Source organism: Lygodium microphyllum, chromosome 21, assembly GCF_053477565.2.
Source record: "Lygodium microphyllum isolate KBCC chromosome 21, Lygodium_microphyllum_v1.1.10, whole genome shotgun sequence".
Taxonomy (NCBI): domain Eukaryota; kingdom Viridiplantae; phylum Streptophyta; class Polypodiopsida; order Schizaeales; family Lygodiaceae; genus Lygodium; species Lygodium microphyllum.
In genome coordinates, this window is record NC_141155.1 from 117,452,540 (window position 1) to 117,472,286 (window position 19,747).

A 19,747-nucleotide genomic window follows, 5' to 3' on the forward strand; every position below is an offset into this window, starting at 1 on the left:
TATTATGTCAGCAACATGGGATATGCACATCACCAAAAAGGAGGTAATTGATGCCTTACTTTCAGCTCATGATGGGCTGTCACAATCATGGATAGTGGACAGCAGTGCCTCTTTTCATGTTACCCTCTCTTTGGAGTCATTTTTTGAATACATTGCAGGTTGCCTAGGCAAGGTTTACTTGGGTAATAGCTATGCATGTGAGATAGAGGGTGTTGGCACCATTCACTTGGCCCTTGAAAATGGCCAAGAGCTGATTTTGCAGGATGTCAGATTTGTACCTGGCATAAAGAAAAGTCTACTATCAGTTGGGCAGCTTGATGCTAGAGGGTATTTTACTACCTTTGGTGGTGGATCTTGAAAGGTCCATAAGGGCCCTATGGTGATTGTTAGAGGCAGCAAAAGGGGGACTTTATATTACTTGCATTGTAAAGCATTACTTGGCAAGTTCTTGGTTGTGGCTGAAGTCCATTCACAGATGGAGCTTTGGCACAAAAGACTTGGTCATATGAGCCAGAAAGGCCTTTAGGTTCTCTCCTCTTTAGGGAGATTTTGATGTAAAAGGCTCTAGTCTCGAATTTTGTGATGTTTGCTTATATGGAAAACAAGTGAAGTCTCCTTATTACTCTAGTGTCGTTAAGAAGTCTAATGCTCTTGACTTAGTACACTTTGATGTGTGCACTATGTCTGTTGATTCGTATAGGGGTGCACGCTACTTTGTTACTTTCATCGATGATTTCAGTAGAAAGTCATGGGTGTATGTACTTAAAAGCAAAAAGGAAGTGTTGGATGCTTTTAAAAAGTTTCATGCTTTTGTTACCACATAGAAAGGACTTAAGTTGAAAGCCATAAGAATAGATAACGGGGGTGAGTATGTCTCAAATGAATTTGACAAGTTTTGTGAGATACATGGCATTAAGAGGCAGTTGACAACCCCTTATAATTTTGCATCAAATGGCGTGGTTGAAAGATTTAATCGCACACTTTGTGAGAGGGTCAGATGCATGCTGTCCACAGCTAATCTCGCAGTTTATGTATGCAATTGCTTTCCCAATCGTGCATTGAAAAATGGCATTCCTGAAGAGGTTTGGTCTGGTAAACCTGCTTCATATGACCATTTGCGTATCTTTGGTTGTGATGCCTTTGTGCATGTACCTATAGAACAGAGGACCAAACTAGACATGAAATCCATCAAGGGCATCTTCATGGGATATGGAGATGAGGGAGAGATGGGTTATAGAGTTTGGCTTCCTCAAGGCAAGAAGATAATACGTAGCCGAGACATAGTATTTAATGAGGCAAAATTGCTGAAAAATGCTACAAGGTTAAATTTCAGCATGAACAGCCAGCCATTGAGCAGCCATTAGCTGAAAGTTCTGTCCCTTTTGATACTGAAAATGAGCAAAAACTTATTGTGCTACAGCAAGAAGATCATGAACAGCAAATAGATGCATAAGATGAAATATGACAGCAAGAAGAACATGTTGAAAACAGATTACAACAGCAAGAAAATGCTGAAAATCAGCCGCCTGGTGATGGTGTGCACATTCCTCAGGATGTAGGCCCACTGCCTGATAATACAGATCATTGGGTAAGAAGGTCTACACGTATCAGAAGGCAGCCCCAGAGGTTTCAGCCATCCTTGGATTGCATTTTGTTGATTGATGAGGGTGAGCCTTTGACATTTAAAGAGGCACAATCATGCGAAAACAAGAGAAAGTGGGAGCTTTGCTATGCAAGAGGAGATGAAGTCTCTATATGCAAATAACACATGGGAGCTTGTACCTTTACCCAAGGATAGGAAAGCTATTCTTAACAAATGGGTTTATAAAGGGAAATGTATTGATGAGAAGCCCAAGTACAAGGCACGACTCGTTGCTAAGGGCTATACATAGAAGGAAGGCATAGACTTCCATTAGGTCTTTTCACCAGTGGTGAATATGACTACGCTCCGTGTTCTGTTTGCTCTCACTCCATCCTTGGATTTAGAGTTGGATTAGATGGAAGTGAAGATTGCTTTTCTTCATGGTGACTTGGATGAAGAGCTGTACATGAAGCAACTAGAAGGATTTGTTATTTGAGGAAAATAGCATTTGGTTGTAAGCTGAAACATAGCTTATATGGGCTGAAACAAGCCCCTAGACAATGGTACAAAAAATTTGATACCTTTATACTCAGCCGTGGATTTAAATGCACTCATGTAGATCACTGCTTATATACTAAAAAGGCTGATGATGGAAGCCTTATTGTGTTGGTTTTATATGTGGATGACATGTTGATTGCAAGATAGCATAAGAGTACTTTGAATGCTCTTAAAAGGTAGCTGAGTTCAGCCATATCCATGAAAGATTTGGGGGCAGCTGAACACATTTTGGGCATGTGCATTAAAAGAGATAGAGGGTAGCATTTGTTGTTTCTCTTACATGACAAGTACATCAGCAAAGTACTTGATAGGTTTAATATGGCTGATGCTAAGCCTCTTGGTGTGCTTTTACTGCCATATACAAAGCTTAGCAAATTTGATTGCCCTAAGGATAATGCAGCTATTAGTGCCATGAAGGGCATACTTTATGCATCAGCTTGTGGATCTTTGATGTATGCCATGGTTGCAACTCGCCCTGACATTGCTCATGCAGTGGGAGTTGTTAGTAGATTCATGTCTAACCCTGGCAAGCCACATTGTGAAGCAGTGAAATGTATCTTCAGATACTTGAAAGGTACACAAGAAAACTGTATATGCCATGGAAAGGGTACACTAGAGTTGCAGGGATTTTGTGATTCGGAAATGGCAGGAAATCTTGACACTGGGAAATCTACTAGTGGGTATGTTTTTACTTTGGCTGGTGGGGCTATCTCTTGGTGTTCAAGATTGCAGAAAATTGTGACAACGTACTACAGAAGCTGAATACATTTCAGCCACAAAAGCTTCTAAGGAAGCTATTTGGCTTGGCCGTCTGGTCAAGGATTTTGGTTTTTCTTCACGTACTCTAGTGCTTGGTTGTGATAGCCAAAGTGCAGTATGTCTGGCTAAGAATGCCATGTTCCATGCACGTACCAAACGCATAGATGTTCGGTATCACTTTATTTGACATGTCTTGGATGATGGTCTTGTCACATTGACTAAGATCAAAACCCAAGATAACCCTGTAGATATTCTCACTAAGTGTCTTACAAAAGCTCAGCATAAGCATTGCATTCATTTAGTGGAAGTTGGTTAGCTTAAAGGTACCACTTCGGGCCTTTAAGTGGAAGGTTGTTGGATGTAAAGTTTCTTCATCTCCATGTAAATAGTCTTATGGGTGTGAACACACCCTTATTGTACCCTGACATATAAATACATTCTTTTATTCTTTGTGTACCATCACGATCCGATACACCTATCTCTGCTTTCACTCTCTCTAACACTCAGCTTTGTAGTTCGCGTCTTGCTTTTGCACTCCATTGCGCACTCTCTCCCCTTCAAAGCAGATTACCATGTAAGAATGCGGTTTCTACATCCATCTGTATGAGTTCCATGTCTTCAGATGCAACCAAGCCCAAGATGGTTCGCAAAGTAGTCATTTTGACTACAGAAGAAAAGATTTCATTAAAATCAATTCCATGTTCTTGTTTATACCCTTTAGTAACCAAGCGTGCCTTGTGCTTTGGCAAAGAACCAGAAGTGACTTTCTTTTTGTAAGCCCATTTGGAGGGTAGCACTTTTTGTCTTTTTGGAAAATGTATCAAGTCCTAGGTGCTATTCTTCATGAGGGATTCCATCTTTGATAGCATTGCTTTGTGCCATTTTTTACTATCCTGTCTGTCCATTGCTTCTTGGAAGCATGACGGTTCACCACAATCTGTTAACATGACATAATTGGCCACATAGTTTACATTAGGAACGAATCTATTTGGTTGTTTTTGCACTTTGGTTGACCTACGAACCCAATGGTCAAGATTTGCTGGCTGTTCAGCCTGCAAATCTGCATTAAGAGCTTACTATTCTACAGGTTTAGCATGTTGTACAGCTAGTTCAGGTTATTCCAAAAGCATATGTTCTTACTAAATTTGTGGAAAATCATGGGCAAGATCCTAATGGTCATTTTCAGCATCATTCCCTGCATTTTCAAGGACATTTACAGCAGGTATTTGTTGCTGTCTAACGGGCATTCTTTGCTGTCCTATTGGTATATCTTCTCGGAATACAACCCTTCTGACCTTCTATGTTTTTTCGGGCTATTTGTGCATGTGATCTCTCCGGAAGATAACATCATTGCTGTGTACTACTTTTCTTATCTCGGGATCTCATAATCGATATTCCATCTCACCTTCATCACCATATCCTAGGAAAATACATTTACAAGACTTTGGCTCAAGTTTGCTGCGTTCTTCCTTGCGAATGTGCACAAATGTCTCGCAGCCAAATACTCTCAAGTGAGCATACGAAGGTGGCTTGCCTGACCACTCTTCTTGAGGGACTTTCCTCCCCAAATACCTGTTTGGTGACCGATTAATCAAGTGTACGGCTGTCATAACAGCCTTTGCCAAAAATCCATGGGGTAAAGCAGCATGTGACAGCATTGTACGGACCTTGTCTTGAAATGGTCTTGTTTATACACTCTGCAACACCATTTTGGGGCGGATTATGAGGGGCAGTAAGCTCCCTTTTAATCCCTTTGTTGTCACAAAAGTCCTAAAAGGCTTTGGACACATATTCCCCACCATTGTTAGAGCAAAGGCATTTTAATGTCTTGTTGGTCTGATTTTCAGGAAGTGCTAGGAAAATTTTTTAAATCTATCAAAGGCCTCATCTTTCCTATAGATTGGATAAACCCATACTTTGCGTGTGGCATTATCGACAAAGGTAATGAAATACTTCTTCCCCCCTAAAGATAATCCTGGCATTTGACATACATCTGAATGTACCAACTCTAAGGGTGAAGACTTTAGAGAGAGATTTTTTATGTGACATTTGAGCATGTTCACCATAAATACAATGATCGCACTGTTCAAAATTAGCATACCTCAAAGACGGTAAATAACCCAAACGAGAGAGTACTTTCATTCCAGATTGACTCATGTGTCCCAACCGGCTATGCCACAAAGAAACACTTGGTTGCTCAGTTATGGTGACTACATGGTCATGCACACTGGATACATGCAAAGGATACAAGGTATCACTTTTGGACCCCTTGGCAACAATGCGAGAGCCCTTACAGATTTTCCATTTGCTATCCCTAAAGGTGGTGTGATAGCCTTCATCATCTAGTTGCCCTGCGCTTATCAAGCTCTTCTTAAGTTGAGGCACACGTGTCACATGATGCAAAACAAACACGGAGCCATGCTGAAATTCCAGTTTCACACTGCCAATGCCTGCAATGTTACATGCATACTTATCCCCCAAGTGGACAATACCACGTACACCACCATTGTAGTCAGAGAACCACTCATGATGTGGTGTGACGTGAAAGGACGCACTTGAATCAAGTATCCAAGTGTTTATATCATCCTCAAAATCTGCAGTCAATGCATGTGCACTCAAAGAAGAAGCAATAAGTACATCACCATCACTGTCAATATCATGAGTGACTACATTAACCTTTTTTATTTTCACATTGCTCTTCTTTGCAGGCTAGCTGTCCTTGTTTTCATCCTTGTTGGCTTCAGTATTTTTGTTTTTGCCCTTCTCTTTCTTCAATTGAAAACAATCCTGTTTGTAGTGCCCTTTTTTGCCACAATGATGGCACTCCACATTTTTTCCATGTGATTACTGCATGCTCTATTTTCAGAATTGCCCTTTTGCTGAAATCTGCCTCTAGTGTGTACTGCATTAGAAGACTTGTTTGCCAAGTTATTTTGCCTACCGAGTTCTTCCATCAGCAAAGAACTCTCCACATCAGAGTATAACAACTGAGCATTCGAATTACTCAAAGCTGTCCTGAATGTATCCCAACTTTTAGGCAAAGTACATAGCAAGAAAGTAGCCTCGAACTCTTCATAAATATGGAAATCCAAAGCAATCAGCTGACTGAAAATTGAGTTAAACTCATTCAAATGTATAGACATGGCTGTACCTTCTTTCATGTGAAAGTCCATTAGTTTTTTTAGCCAATAAACCTTGCTGGCTGTACTTTTCTGAGCACAGAATTCTTCAAGCCTTTGCCACATTGCATATGTTGAATTCAGCTTCTCAATGTTAAAGAGCAAGTTGTCTGACATTGAGAGCTCAATGGTAGAGCGAGCAAGCTTGTCCAAGTCATCCCACTCGTTTTCTTCCATGTCTGTTGGTTTGATTTCCTTTGTTTTGACGGGCATTACATGTTTCTTCTGCACCAAGACATTGTAGCACTGTTTTTGCCAACTTGCAAAATTATGTGCACCCTCAAGCTTCTTAATGTGCAAAAGATTACTGCTGTCACTATTTCCAGCCATAATTTGCAATCCCAAATTGACTAACCAGTCACCAAAAGATAAGCCCAAATGTGACACAAGTAACTACGGTACACAAAGGTACCAACCAACAATGAGAATATCCCAAGATTGCAGAAATTTCAGATCTGCAAATAGATTTTCAGAGTTAAAAGGATGTCTTTTGCTGCACTCCTTAAGCAATTACTGACACATTTAGAGACCAAGTCACCAATTACATGTGAAATTTCCAAAATTTCATTGCAATTTCTGCTGTGAAGGCATTCCCGGGCACAAATTTGACAATTTTGATCAAAAGGCCCAAATTTTTAGAGGGTTATGGGTCCATATTGCATCAATACATGTAGCTAAGTGCAAGTACCGTACATTTGTTGCATAGATTGAAGGGATTTTGCATAAGCCCCAAATTTTTGGATTCAAAGTTCACGCATTCTAGTAAAATTGAGGAAATTCCACTAAAATGTGAGAATCCCCAAAATTTCTCGGGTAGATGTGCACCAAATGTGCAATTTTTGAGTTTGATTGTCTTGTCCCGCGTTGAGATTCCTAAATCGGAGAAAAGCCCCAATTTCTTGGGCAAAATTTAACTTTGTGCCTTTGCGTGTGAATGCCCTGTGGAGAAAAAAGAAAAATGAAAAATGATATTTCTAATTTAAATAAAATGTTGACTTTTGCCCGTCGTTGCTTGGCACCGTGTGCCAGTGTCGTGGCGTCCCATCGGCGCCTGGCCACTGTAGACTGGTAAGTGTGTACCAGATTCGTGGTGGCTGGTCTTGGTTTCCGTTCTGTCCGCCTTGACGTCGTTAGCTCCTCAACCCCTTGTTGCACGTCGTTCGCTGCTCGACCCCCCGTCGCACGTTGTCAGTGCTGCTCGACCCCCTGTTGACTTGTCGCATCTCACGACTTGCAACTTGTGCGACAGCACTGACACGCACTACACCTGCAACTCCTGCTCGCCTGTTCCACGGCTTGACGCCCGTCACTGGCTTTGATACGAGTTTGATGGAACGTTACGGATCTGGATTGAGTGAGCTGAGAGTGAATGTGTCGGATAACACACACACAGAATAGAGAGCAGTAGAGAGGAGAGTGAGCACGACACACTTGATGTTTGGTACAAAGACAAGTACCACTTTTTAGGTTTTGATAATATATATAAAGTACAAGACTGTAAGGGTGGGTTCACACCCGAACATTGTAAAAGGCATAGTGAGCCTTTATTCCCAACATCTCTGACAAGATCAGCAATTGCCTCGAAGGCACTTTGCACATAGCCTTGGTACACTGCATCATCATCACTTCATGAAGGCACAGTCATGAGGGATGGGGGATGGACGGAGGAAAATTATAAATAGGGGACAGGACCTAAAATTATATGTTTTCTAGATATAATTGAAATATGTTCATTGAAGAAACTAAATATATTTGATACCTTAGCTTAAAAACCTTCTTAAAATGTCTCATAAAATCTTAAAACAGTACAAGAGGTATGAAAGTTGAGACATAAATGAACAATGAATACTCAAGTTCAAGAATATAAGTAACAATTGCCAATGCCAAATGATGATTGAGAAATGCTATTTGACATAAAGACTAAAGTCCAAGAGTAAACATTGAATAATGAGCACTTAGACTGAACATTACAAGAAATAGTGCAATTTGAGAAATGTAGTAAAAGTTAAAACTGAGAAATCATAAATGTCATATGATATAAAGGCGAAAGTCCAATAGTAAATGCTAAGTACTCGGATTGAAGACTATAAGAAACAATGCAAACTGAGAAACAGTAAAACCAGTGGACTGGAGACTACAAGAAACAATGCAAACAGTACAAACCTTATGATATGTGGTGGCCCCTGCGGAATGCACCCTTTTTGATATGCATTGGAGATGGATCCTATGTTTTGGGATGGTGTCCCTGTGTTCCTGGCCTATGTCCCTTGTGACTATGCCTGAAAAGCCTCTTGCAAATGAAACGCTCTCTACCAAAGTGGTTGGTTGTTGAGGAGTGAGTGGTTGCCCCTCAGTCTGCTTTGTGGTAGATTGTTGTGGTGAGTATATAGAATCCTTATTGTCTGACATGGTGTGTCCTTGAGAAATTAGATGAGAACCATGCTCCAATACCAGCAATACCAGCCTTATACCCAAGTACATTGACAATGTTTGCCCCAAAACCAGTGTGCCCCTTGTGGAATTTCTTAACTTCTTTATTTTATGGATCACCAAGATACATAAAAGTACGATTAGTTGGGACTTTTGCTACTTATGAACAATCCCACATCCCTTGGGTACAAGATCTGGTACACGATCTTGGCTGCAAATACACATGCATTGGGTCATTTCAGCTGATGTAACACAACCTGGATCTCCTGCCACATGCATTGAGCTGAGAGCAGCATTTAGCATCACCATCCATGAAAGTAGATAGTAGCACGATTGCCAATGAGCCTCCATGGCAGAGGAAACAACCATGTACAACTCTGAATCAGCATCGCCTTGGTTTAAACAGATCTGTCCGATGGAGAAATAACCTAATGAAGGACAACTTCACCAGGCAGAAAAAGCAACAAATCTATTGTAGGTAGTAGCGAGAATACTCAAAGCAGTAGTGCCATAGCTAGCATAGCCCACGTTGACGTTGATCAGCATTTACCCCCCTCCATAAAGAAATGCCCTAACACAAACCCAAATACAATCGTATGACAAAGTAGAAACTGATAATAGAACACAGCTAGGCTTAGGATAACTCAGAGACAAAGAACATAGTGAATAATGAAATGAATAAATTTGAATAGAATACAATGCTCATGCAATGAATAGAATGAATATTGGCCCTCAAACTTCTGTGTCTCGAGGACCGGGCAGAGAGTATGAGCTGGAGAGTGTGCCAAACTCTTGATGGATCCCAAAACCCAGTAAGGCAGCCTCTGAAGGTGTCTGGCAGTAGCAAATACAACAGAGAGAAGCTAGATCAGTGTCAAACGGATAGGGACAGAGCAACAAACTGCAAACACAAATGCTGATGATGTGGCAGCAGGCCAGCCTGCAATAGAAACCCAAAACACAGAAGTGTAGGACTGTGTTTACTGTAGTAGAACAGTCTATGATTGAAAACACAGTAGTGTCAAGTGTATAGACAGATCAGAGTGGCAGCATTTAATCCTGTTTGACAGCTCCAGGATGTGCAAAACAGGTAAATGCAGGTGGAATAGTAGTCTCCAGGGTATGAATAGCAGTCGCTAGGTTGTGTGGACTCTGAAACAGCAGTGGAAGGCTAAGCAACAGGCGCAAGTGGGCGGACAGCAACTTAGGACAGCTCCAGCTGAGATGTCCCTTGCAAATGGGGTGTGGACAGGGAAGATTCAGTACCTGCAAACTGCAAAAACGAGATTAGCTCAATGGGAGGGTAGCTTGTCTATTTATAGAAAGTTTGGAACCTCCCAAATTAGGGTTTGCATGTGGGACATAGAAAGTCTGTAGGACCGCATTTCTTTTTAATAAAAAGTGTAAATTCATTTATTCATTTGTGTTTTGGGGCTGTTTAAATAAAACTAATATATTTTTAGCACGACACCCACTCTTAGGCTGAAAATTGGAACTTGAAAGGGACTACAAACAAGCCCAAGCCCTATGTCTTTTCTTTTAACCCAAGGCCCAAAGTAGCGAGGGCATCGGGCATATCGGTTGCATAGTGACCTACCAAGACTATAGCCCAAATGTTTACCCCAGAGAGACCAAAGTATCGAACAAAGGGTTCATGCCAGGTGCCTTGTGGCTTACTAAGATCTTTAAAGGCGGATGGGAACACAATAAACTTTTCTTTCCGTTTTTTTTGTGATGACTTTTGCTTTGTTTTACAAAAGATTTATCATTGAGTGAGTGTTTTCAATGAGTTTCCAACGTATTGAGTAACTATGCCTAAAAGGGAGAATGATAAGGGATAGTCAGCCCCAAGACCTTCACAAAACAAATAAGGCTATCCCTACCACTACTAGGTGTTGATGACAAAGAATAGTGGAACGTGGAAAGTATGTAGTAGAGGCAAAAAAAAAAAAGGTGGAAGCAAGCGAGGCAAGCTTAGCAAGCAAAGCAAGAAAGGGAGATTTCCATGTGTAATGCTGCAAATATGGTGGATTTGAAGTCGACCACTCCAAAGACCAAAAAGGGATAAAGGTGCATAGATGCATTTTTACAAAATAGAATATTGATGCATGATGCATTGGAGTTATGCAAGATGCAATGCAAGTGATTATGCTTATGCAAAATGCTATGTAATGGTGTCACTTGGACAGTACCCTCATAGGGGAATTGTTCACTTGCCCAAGTGCCTTGTTGCAATCATGGTCATCTTGATGATGTGGATGATGAAACAAAGTACAAAGTAAATAGATAATGTGTGAATTACACTGCAAACATCCTATTACCTTTGGTCCCCTATCAAATTAGAAGGAAAAGCTGGAGGGAGTTACCCTCTCCCCGTTAGTTCGAAGCACTTGGGGAGGGTGTAACCCAAGGCAATCTTGGGAACTAGGTATTGGAGAACCGGCTGATTGACTACCTTGGTTAATATGTTTGCAAAATTGTCACATGAAGGCACACACTCTAGGTGAATAGTGCCTAGCTTAGCTTGCTCTGTGGTGGAGTGGAAGTATACTTCTACATGTCTCGTTTGCGGGGTGATGATGCGGTTACCAACTAGTGCAATCGCAGTCTGGTTGTTGCAATAGATTACGGTAAGAGTAGCCCAAGGGAATTGAAGTACCACGAGTAAGTTCCTTAGATAGACAGTCTTGTTGATGCCATCGTAAAGAGTTGTGTACTTAGCCTCGGTTGTGGAAGTCGCTACCATCTTCCGCTTATGACTTGACCAAGAGATGAAAGCTATGGTCAAGGAAAAGAGGGAATTGCCATGGGAATGTAGGGTATCAAGATCTCCAACTCAGTCAGATTAGTGTAACCTTGGAAACATTAACCATAACGAAAAGTCAATCCATGAGAATAGGTACACCGAAAATATCTCAAAATGCGTAAATAAGTAGTCTAATGCGACATATGAGATGCAATGAAGTACTAACCAAGCAAACTAACTGAGTATGCTAAATCTGGCCTAGTGTGAATCAACCAAAGGAGCTTCCCTACAATAGACATATAGTATGCTCGCTGATCGAGAGTATTCTTAGATAAGTGGATAGTGGGATCAACAGATGTGGCCACAGGCCGTGTCTCATTTGTGTAAGATTGTTCCATTAAGTGAAGAGCAAACTTCTATTGTAACACAAAAGTAGGACCCTCGGAATGAGCTACCTCCATCCCCAGAAAATTACACAATTGATGGAGGTTAGTCATCTCAAATGTGCAGCTAAGCTGGGCCTTAATTTTCTATGGTAGTAGAATTTGAGCCAATGAGAAATAAATCATCTATGTAAAGTGGGATATAGCTAACTCCCTCTGAAGTGATACAAACATATATGTTTGGGTCATCAGGGGTAAAATGGTATCTGCAAGTCTTAAGGAACTCATCTATCCTTTGGAATCAAGACCACGGTGTTTGCTTTAGTCCATATGGAGCTTTCCACAAACAAAAGACATTGTCTTTTCGATTAGTAGAAGAAAACTTAGGTGGTTGCTCCACATAGACGTTCTTCTTCAGATGATTGTTGAGAAAGTGACTTTTGATATCTATTTGATAGATCGGCCAACCGTGGCGAGCGGCAAGTTCAACCAACAGGCAAAACGATGTCAATTGTGTAGTAGTAGGGATAAAGGTATCTTCATAGTTAATGTATTGCTTTTGTCGAAACCCTTGCACAACAAGGCGAGCCTTGTACTTGTCAAAAGTCCCATAAACTTTTAGCTTGGTCCTAATAATCCACTTGGTCCCGATGCCTTTTGTGCGACTTTGAAGGTGCACCAAGGTTCAAGTCTTATTTTGATCAATATTCTCTAGCTTCTTTGCCATGGCCTCTCGACGTTGGGAGTGTTGAAATGCCTTTTGCCATCTTTTTGGCTTGGAATGCACTATATAGTCTGGTGTGATAGTGATGCAAATGAAGTGTAAGAGGCTAGCTGAGCAGATCTTCTAGGGTCCTTCGGAGTGGAATTTGGTAGAAGGATCCTCGAATCTTGCAATGCCTTTAGGTATTAGCGAGGTAATGGGTCTTATAGAGGGGGACGTAGGAATTGAAGAAGCTGCGGGAAGGTGAGGAGTGGGCAATAAACATGACTTAGAAGGTACTATCTCCAATGATATATCTTAAGGAACTGGCTCTGAGTTTGGTGTAGAAGATTGCACAATGACCCTCTGGTAAAAAATGACATTTCTCTATATGATCACATTGTTTATTGGAGGATCAAACAAATGATAGGCTTTCTCTTCGGAGGAATATCTTACAAAACTTAAGAGATTGGCTTGAGGAGTGAGCTTTCCTATTTTATCATCAGGAGTGTGTGTGTATGCATGACATTTGAATACTCTGAAGTTGGAATCTATAGCTGAGAGCCAAAGAATGCGTGAGAGTGCTGCAGTGAGGCACCGGTTGACGATGTGCACTAAAGTGCTAGCAGCTTGACTTAAAGAAACTTACGGAGCTCTACTGTGAACAAGATCGAGTGTGCTATGCTCATGACTATTCGGTTCTTGTGCTCTACAACTTTGTTTTGGGAAGGGAAGTTGATAGAGGTGAGGTGGCAAGAGATGCTATGCTCTTGTAGAATGAAATCAGCCTTCCGTGGATGGGTGGTAAATCCTTGATTAAAACTTAATTACAACAACAAACAATAAATGCAAATCTGAAAATACAAATTTACCTACTGATCTTGGACATTGAATACCCTGTTGGTCCCAAAAATTGGCGCGCCTTTCGGTATTTATTTAACTTAATTGAAGAAGAAGTTGATGTACAATGGAATTCTCCCAATCCCTTTCGGTATTCCAACTTTCCTTGCTGTCCAAAATGACCAGTAATTCTTCAATCTGATTTGCCCCTTGATTCGGGTAATCAATTGGCTTTTACCTACTTCATAGACAATGGAAATGCCCCAACTTCAAGTGCTGGCTAGTTTTCCACCTGAATTTAGCTGAAATTCACCTTCAGCCTTGAAAAATCCAAGTCTTGGAGCTTTCAATTTTTGGGATGTTTCTTGAGACTGTTGCTAAACCCTAAATTCTGCTGTAAATTAGGGTTTACAACAGAGAAATTTGCAATTTCTCAGCCTCCAAGGGTCCAAATGCTGAGATCTTCGGAGCAAGACTGTGAAATGACTGGGAGATGAGAGAGAAAGCTGTAAAGAGAAAATTCAGAGTTTCGTTGCGAAGAATGACTAAAAATTAGTCAAATGCAGCTGCTGTCCTACCATAATAGCTTGTAGATTCAAAGAACTGAAGAAAATCAGTCATTTATTGCTGTTGCTCCGTCTTAACAGCCTGTAGATGCTGTCACCTGCTGTTGATTGGTCTTCTCCTACCCTTGCTTGCCTTAGAAGGTCCTTCAATGGTTGCAAATCAGACTAGCAGCATCTCCTCCCTCTCTCTTGCAGGCTGAAACACGAAAAATGCCTCTCTCCAGTCCCTAAAGACGTTTTTTAGTCTTGCACGGGCATTTTTGACCAGTGACAATCTTCCCAAATGGTTTTTCCAGCATTATCCATAATTAAATATTAATTCTCAGTCTTTAAATACTGAAACTAATCTAACCATTATTTCGGTGCCTTGAAAAATAATCTGATTGGCCAATAATTAAATTGGCTAGGCAACTTCCATTCTCGAGTATCTTTGCGCCATCTTTGACCATCAGATTGGTGTTAGGTACTATTAAACGCCACTTCTCTAGCGTCACCAACTGACACTTATGGTCAAATGAATTACCTAGGCCAACAATTAGCACCAGATACCACAAAGTACATGTGCGGCATAACTTATAGCAACTTTTGCCTTTGACATCTCGTGATTTTTTCGGGTTTCGGGCTCATAAATTTACGTTAACCCCAGTTGCACCTCACATGTGCAAGTTGCAACATTTATTTAACCATGTGATTAAAAATTAATCCACATGTTAAGTGAGGTTTCAAAAATACATGTCCTCATGACTGTAGAAACTCGGGGAACTTATGGGAGATAAACTCACCACCATTGCCACTCCTTATACTATCTATACGACAGCCAATTTGGTTATGTATCGATAATACCAAAGCAAAAAAGTCGATAGGCTTTACTGACATCTCTAAACAGTTTTAGGCATGGAAGGCTCTTAACCATTGGTAGATAAGATAACTCATAAAGAGAGTCGTACCCAAGATGCCCCAAGTGGAAATGCCAAAGATGCTTCTTGCTCGTAGGTTTCTGTGTGATGGCCAAAGTGTGGAAGTGGTGGAACTTTGAGTCTTTAGTTGTCAGCTTGGAAAGGAATTGGGTATGGGGTAAAGGCCACTAGGCTGTGCCTCATCGCGTGCAATCGCCCAACCAGTTTGACAGTCAAGGACCTTGATTGTGGTCGCTATAAAGAAGACAGCCTATCCCAACCGGGAAAGCTGTTGAATGGATAACAAATTTAGCATAAACCTTAGAGGTTGTGACACATAAACACCCTCATGTAGGTCACCATTCAAGAATGCTGTCTTGATGTCAAACTGATGTACTTGCCACCCATAATTTGCAGCCATTGCAATAACACACCTAATTGTACTCATACGAGATGTAGGAACAAATATCTCCTCATAATGAATGTCCTTCTTTTGTGCTTATATACCAAACGTGCTTTGTACCTGTCTATAGTATCATTAGCCTTGTGCTTTAGCTTATAGGCCCATTTGGTTCCAATGGCTTTCTTGCCATGGTGCAAATTAACAAGATCCCATGTATGATTGGTGGCAATAGAATCCAATTCTTCTTGCATGTCCTGCATCCAATGTACATCCTAGTGGGCTTCTCCCTCTTGCATGATATGTTGCATGTCTAGCAGCCCTTCTAGTGCACTGAGGCAAGGGAGCATCCATTCGACTCTCTTGGAGAGTTTATAACGGCCATCTTGGGACTGTTTTGTTTGCACTCATCAAATCCCTACTGTTCGATAGCATGTGGTGTAGGAATAGCTTGCTGTAATAAATCTGTCCAGCCATTTTCAGCATGCTCGGACCCTAAAGAAATTGGTAGAAGGCCTTCAAATACATCACCCAAGTTGTAGGTAGTTGACATTTCAAACTGATCATGTGGAAAGGTTGCATTTTCGGCAAAGGTCACATCCCTACTGATAAACACTTTCTTCATGAGTGGATCATACAAACAATAGCCTTTACTTTCCGAGTTACAGCCAATAAAAATGCATTTTATGGCCTTATCATCGAGCTTGCCACAAAGCTCCTTCGGTACATGTGCATAAGATACGCATCCAAACACTCGAAAGTAATCAAACTTTGGTTTCTTGTCATGCCAAGCCTCAAACGGTATAATAGTCTTTAGTGCCTTTGTAGGTACATGATCCAAAACATGATTTGCACACTGAAGACCATCTAACCAAAACTTATGTGGTAGCCCTCTGCTCTTAAGCATGTATCTGGGCATCTCCATGAGTGTGCCATTCTTTCTTTTAATCATTCCATTTTGTTGAGGTGTCATCCTTATGGTGGCTTGATGTGTAATGCCATGCTCAAGCAATAATGTCTCGAATGCACGAGACAGATATTGAAACTAACCTTCCTCTTCAGATAGGGTGGTAAAACCTTGATCAAGCACTTAATTACAGCAATTGATAATTGAGCATGAAGTGAAATGCACACATTATCTCAACAATCTTGGACAATAGACACGGAGTTAGCCTCAAAACATTTTCCCATACATCGCATGCATTACTAGCTGCATTTTTCCTCATGACCAACATTAATAGCATGAGCATTTGCATGACTAGCATTATCACCATGAGCCCCATAAGCATTCGGGGGTACAGATGCATTACTAAACATGCTATTTTGTGCCCCAGACATCAAACCAGTGCTGCCATACATAGGGTTTGCACATTTCCAGCCATACCCGAATATATTGGGCCTTGCACACCATGCATTGGCTGTTGCATACCATAGGGATTTGTTCCATACACTCTTGTATGTGGTCCTTGTTCAACTATAGCGTGAAAAATTATGCTACCTCCAAAGTATCCTAGCTGCCTCAATCCCAATTTACAATGGATGGGTTGGCATCTAAAATCTCTGTCAATTCCACATATTTCAAGTGTTGATTTTAGTGTATGATGCCTTCTCCTATTGGTGTGAGTTCCAAGGTGGCTGCTAAACCTTGACTTTTTGCAGAAATTTGGAGTTTGCAATAGAGATTCCTTTGTTGTCCACAAAATTTGGCTGAGATTTGCTCAAAACGGCCAAGAAATGCTTGTTGGGAAACCACTTCTTTAGTTTACACACTTCATTTAGGGTTTTGCATTGATAGCCCCAAAAAGGGCCGGTGTCCATATTTTGGCCATTTTTTTAGTGGGCTTCCACACATTGGTACGCCACCCTAGGCACCTTTTGTCTATAAATAGGCAATCACTTCATTAATTCTTCATCACCTTCTTCGGTCACCACTCTCTCTTCAGTCATTTTTGACCACCTTCTTCGGTCATCACCACCACTTCCCTTCTCTCACCAGCCCCTTCCACTACCCTCACATCCCTTCAGGAGGACATTGCGGTTTGTGGCTTGTGGTTGCCTTCACCCTCTCTCTTCTGCTTCAGGCACTAAAAAAGAAAGAAAGAAAATCATGTGGTCGTATCTTTTGACAAAAATAGTTTTCCCTTGCTCTTTCCTGCATGGTGTATTATTTAGGTACTCTCTACATGCAGTAGCCTCGAACTAAGGGTCTTGTAGGATCCATCTTTCCTAACTTTATGCAAGTTGATGCATCCTTCAAATTATCCATGAAATCAGGGGTTTTTTCCTTCAGATGTCTCAAATAGAATCATCGCTCTGATTTTAAGCAGTTGGAAACTAGATTTTTAAACGGGGCTTTTCTGCATATTGGAACCATAGTTATTGGAAAGGCCCTGAAACTCCAGTTTTTTGCTGTTTGAACCTTTCCATTTTCAATTTTCGTCTGATTTTCATTTCAGCCTTTCTCATCCCTATGGTTACTGGAAAGTCCAAATTTTTACCATTTTTGTTTCTGATCACATGTCCATTCCACTGTTTCCCATAACTATGACTTGAACCATGTTTTGCGGTTTCCCATAACTATGACTGGAACTGAGTATCAAGTGGCATGATCTGAAATTTTTACAAGTGAACGTTTGAATAATTCGTCAGAGTTTTAAGCATCCAATTTGTTGTTGCAGGTGGAAAGCGGCGGTCGGCGTATTTTTATGATCTTTGGAATATCAAGTACTTGAAGAAGTTCAAATGGGACAACTTAACGGAGGAGATTGGTGAGTTATGTTCAAGATTTTGTTCAACTGCTTCAAGATTTGGCATAGGAATTAAAGAGGGGAGTTACGACGTCCCAATGTTGTGTTGATCTTGTAGCATATAAAAATGCTGTTCGGGAGCAGAAGCTAGCAGCTGAAATCTCAGCTGCTAAGAGGGAGCGTGATTTCTATCTGGCGAAAGTTGATCAGTCGAGGGCTATCAGTGCCATGGAACAACGGAAGAAGAAGGTAAGCCCAGGAAAACCTTTACTTTTGTAAATCAGGGCAATTTTGATTTTTGCAGCTGAAGCCTCCTTTGAAAATGGCCTGTCGAGCTACTGTCAGAGGAGGCGTAATCAGGAGGATCCTAGTGAATCGAAAGTAGAGAGTGATGAGGAGCCTATCAGAGCTGATGTATCAAAAGTTGTGCGACGGTTTCCTCAAAAGAAGTCTGTTCCCAGTGGTACTGACGGAAGTGCTCGACTTTCCAAGGACATTCTTGCAGCTGTATGTATTACATCTTCCCTTATATGTACAGTGTTACTTATGTATTACGAAAAATGTCCCCTCAGTAATACTGATACTATAAAAAATGTTCCCGTAATAATACCAATAGCTGATGGAAGTATTTGACTTTCCAAGGGCAATGTTTTGTATCTTTCTTTACATGCATAGTGTCAGTTTCTGTATAACCAAAAAACACACACCAGAATTGAACTTGTGTCATGATGAATGACTTTACCAGGCCAATATCAAGCAGGAATTTTGTCATCGTTAATAACTTTACAAGAGTAATATTGAGCATGAACTTGTCTCATGATTAATGATTTGACCAGGCTAATATCCAGGGTATGTTGTAAGCTAAAGAAAAATCATCATGTTTTGAGCCAACACAAGGTTTTTTTAAATAATTTTAATGTTGATTGAAGATGCAAAACGAAAATTTTACAGTTCTATATGATGGATTTTCATTCGGATGAAATCTTTTTGTTTTGCTGTACTGTATAGGTCCTTGCAAAGCCAAGTGTGTGAACAGGCATGCAGAAATCTGTGCTGAGCTAGAAGAATGTAGTGATGCCTTGAAACACAAAGTAGGCACACATCCATGGAGTCAGTTGTCATCACAGTTACTTAGAGGAACATTCTATGGTGCAGAGGATGCATTCACGAATTCTGATCTGGCTGTGCAAGTGCTGAACCCTGGAACCCAAACATTAGGACCGAAACGATAAGGATGCTTTCAGCAAGGGCCATGTGATTTTAGGAAACCCTTTCCTCCTAGAGAATATCTACCAGACCAGCACAGCAGGCCATAGCTGTGGGGCCATACTTGTGGTGTTATTAATGCTCAGAGGAGGAGGTTGTGAGAAATTGTGACTTCTTTTGCCAACAGTTACTCAATTACTCTAGAAGCTTTAGACAAAAAAGATAGTTAAAGAAAAGATGCAAGTCTTTGTAGGGTCCATGTAAACTGTAGCTCATCCCTTCAATTTCTACTAATCTTATATCAAGTCTCAACGTCACTTATAAATGCTTAGTTATTGTACTTAATAGTTGTCATTTGGATGTGTCTGTTGTGGCCACATGTTTGTGATGCTCCATTACTTTTCAAAAAGCATGAAAAAAGATGTAAATATGGTGTAGGCCATTATTTTGGGCATATCATACGTGCTTACTTTTGTACCACTTGTATGCCACTATCATTGTATGACTCACAATAGCGTGTGCCTATATACAGAGGGGTGGGGCATGGGACTTGTGCACACTCTCAAGGCAGTTACACATTGCCCCAGACAGCTTGGGCAGTGTGCGATCTATCCATTCAAACATTTACACGCTTAGTGCACCCAAGTTTAACACACAAGGAGGCATGGTCCAGCAGTATCTAGTACTTCCCCTCCATGCTATCAGCGGGGGCTCAAACCCTGTCAAGTGCACATACAATTGTTTACAATAAA

At 40.9% G+C, this 19,747-nt stretch overlaps 1 protein-coding gene across 1 annotated transcript in view; it reads left to right on the forward strand.

The window, feature by feature from the left end:
* LOC148018475 (RNA-binding (RRM/RBD/RNP motifs) family protein) overlaps window positions 1-19,437 on the forward strand; it is a 55,873-nt gene extending 36,436 nt beyond the window's left edge. The window contains exons 4-7 of the mRNA XM_087662160.1: window positions 17,721-17,810; window positions 17,908-18,038; window positions 18,135-18,296; window positions 18,798-19,437. Of these exons, the coding sequence (XP_087518286.1) occupies window positions 17,721-17,810; window positions 17,908-18,038; window positions 18,135-18,296; window positions 18,798-18,821 (407 nt within the window). The 3' untranslated portion in view covers window positions 18,822-19,437. The remainder of the gene's footprint in view (window positions 1-17,720; window positions 17,811-17,907; window positions 18,039-18,134; window positions 18,297-18,797) is intronic.
* The last annotated feature ends 310 nt before the right edge of the window (window positions 19,438-19,747 follow it).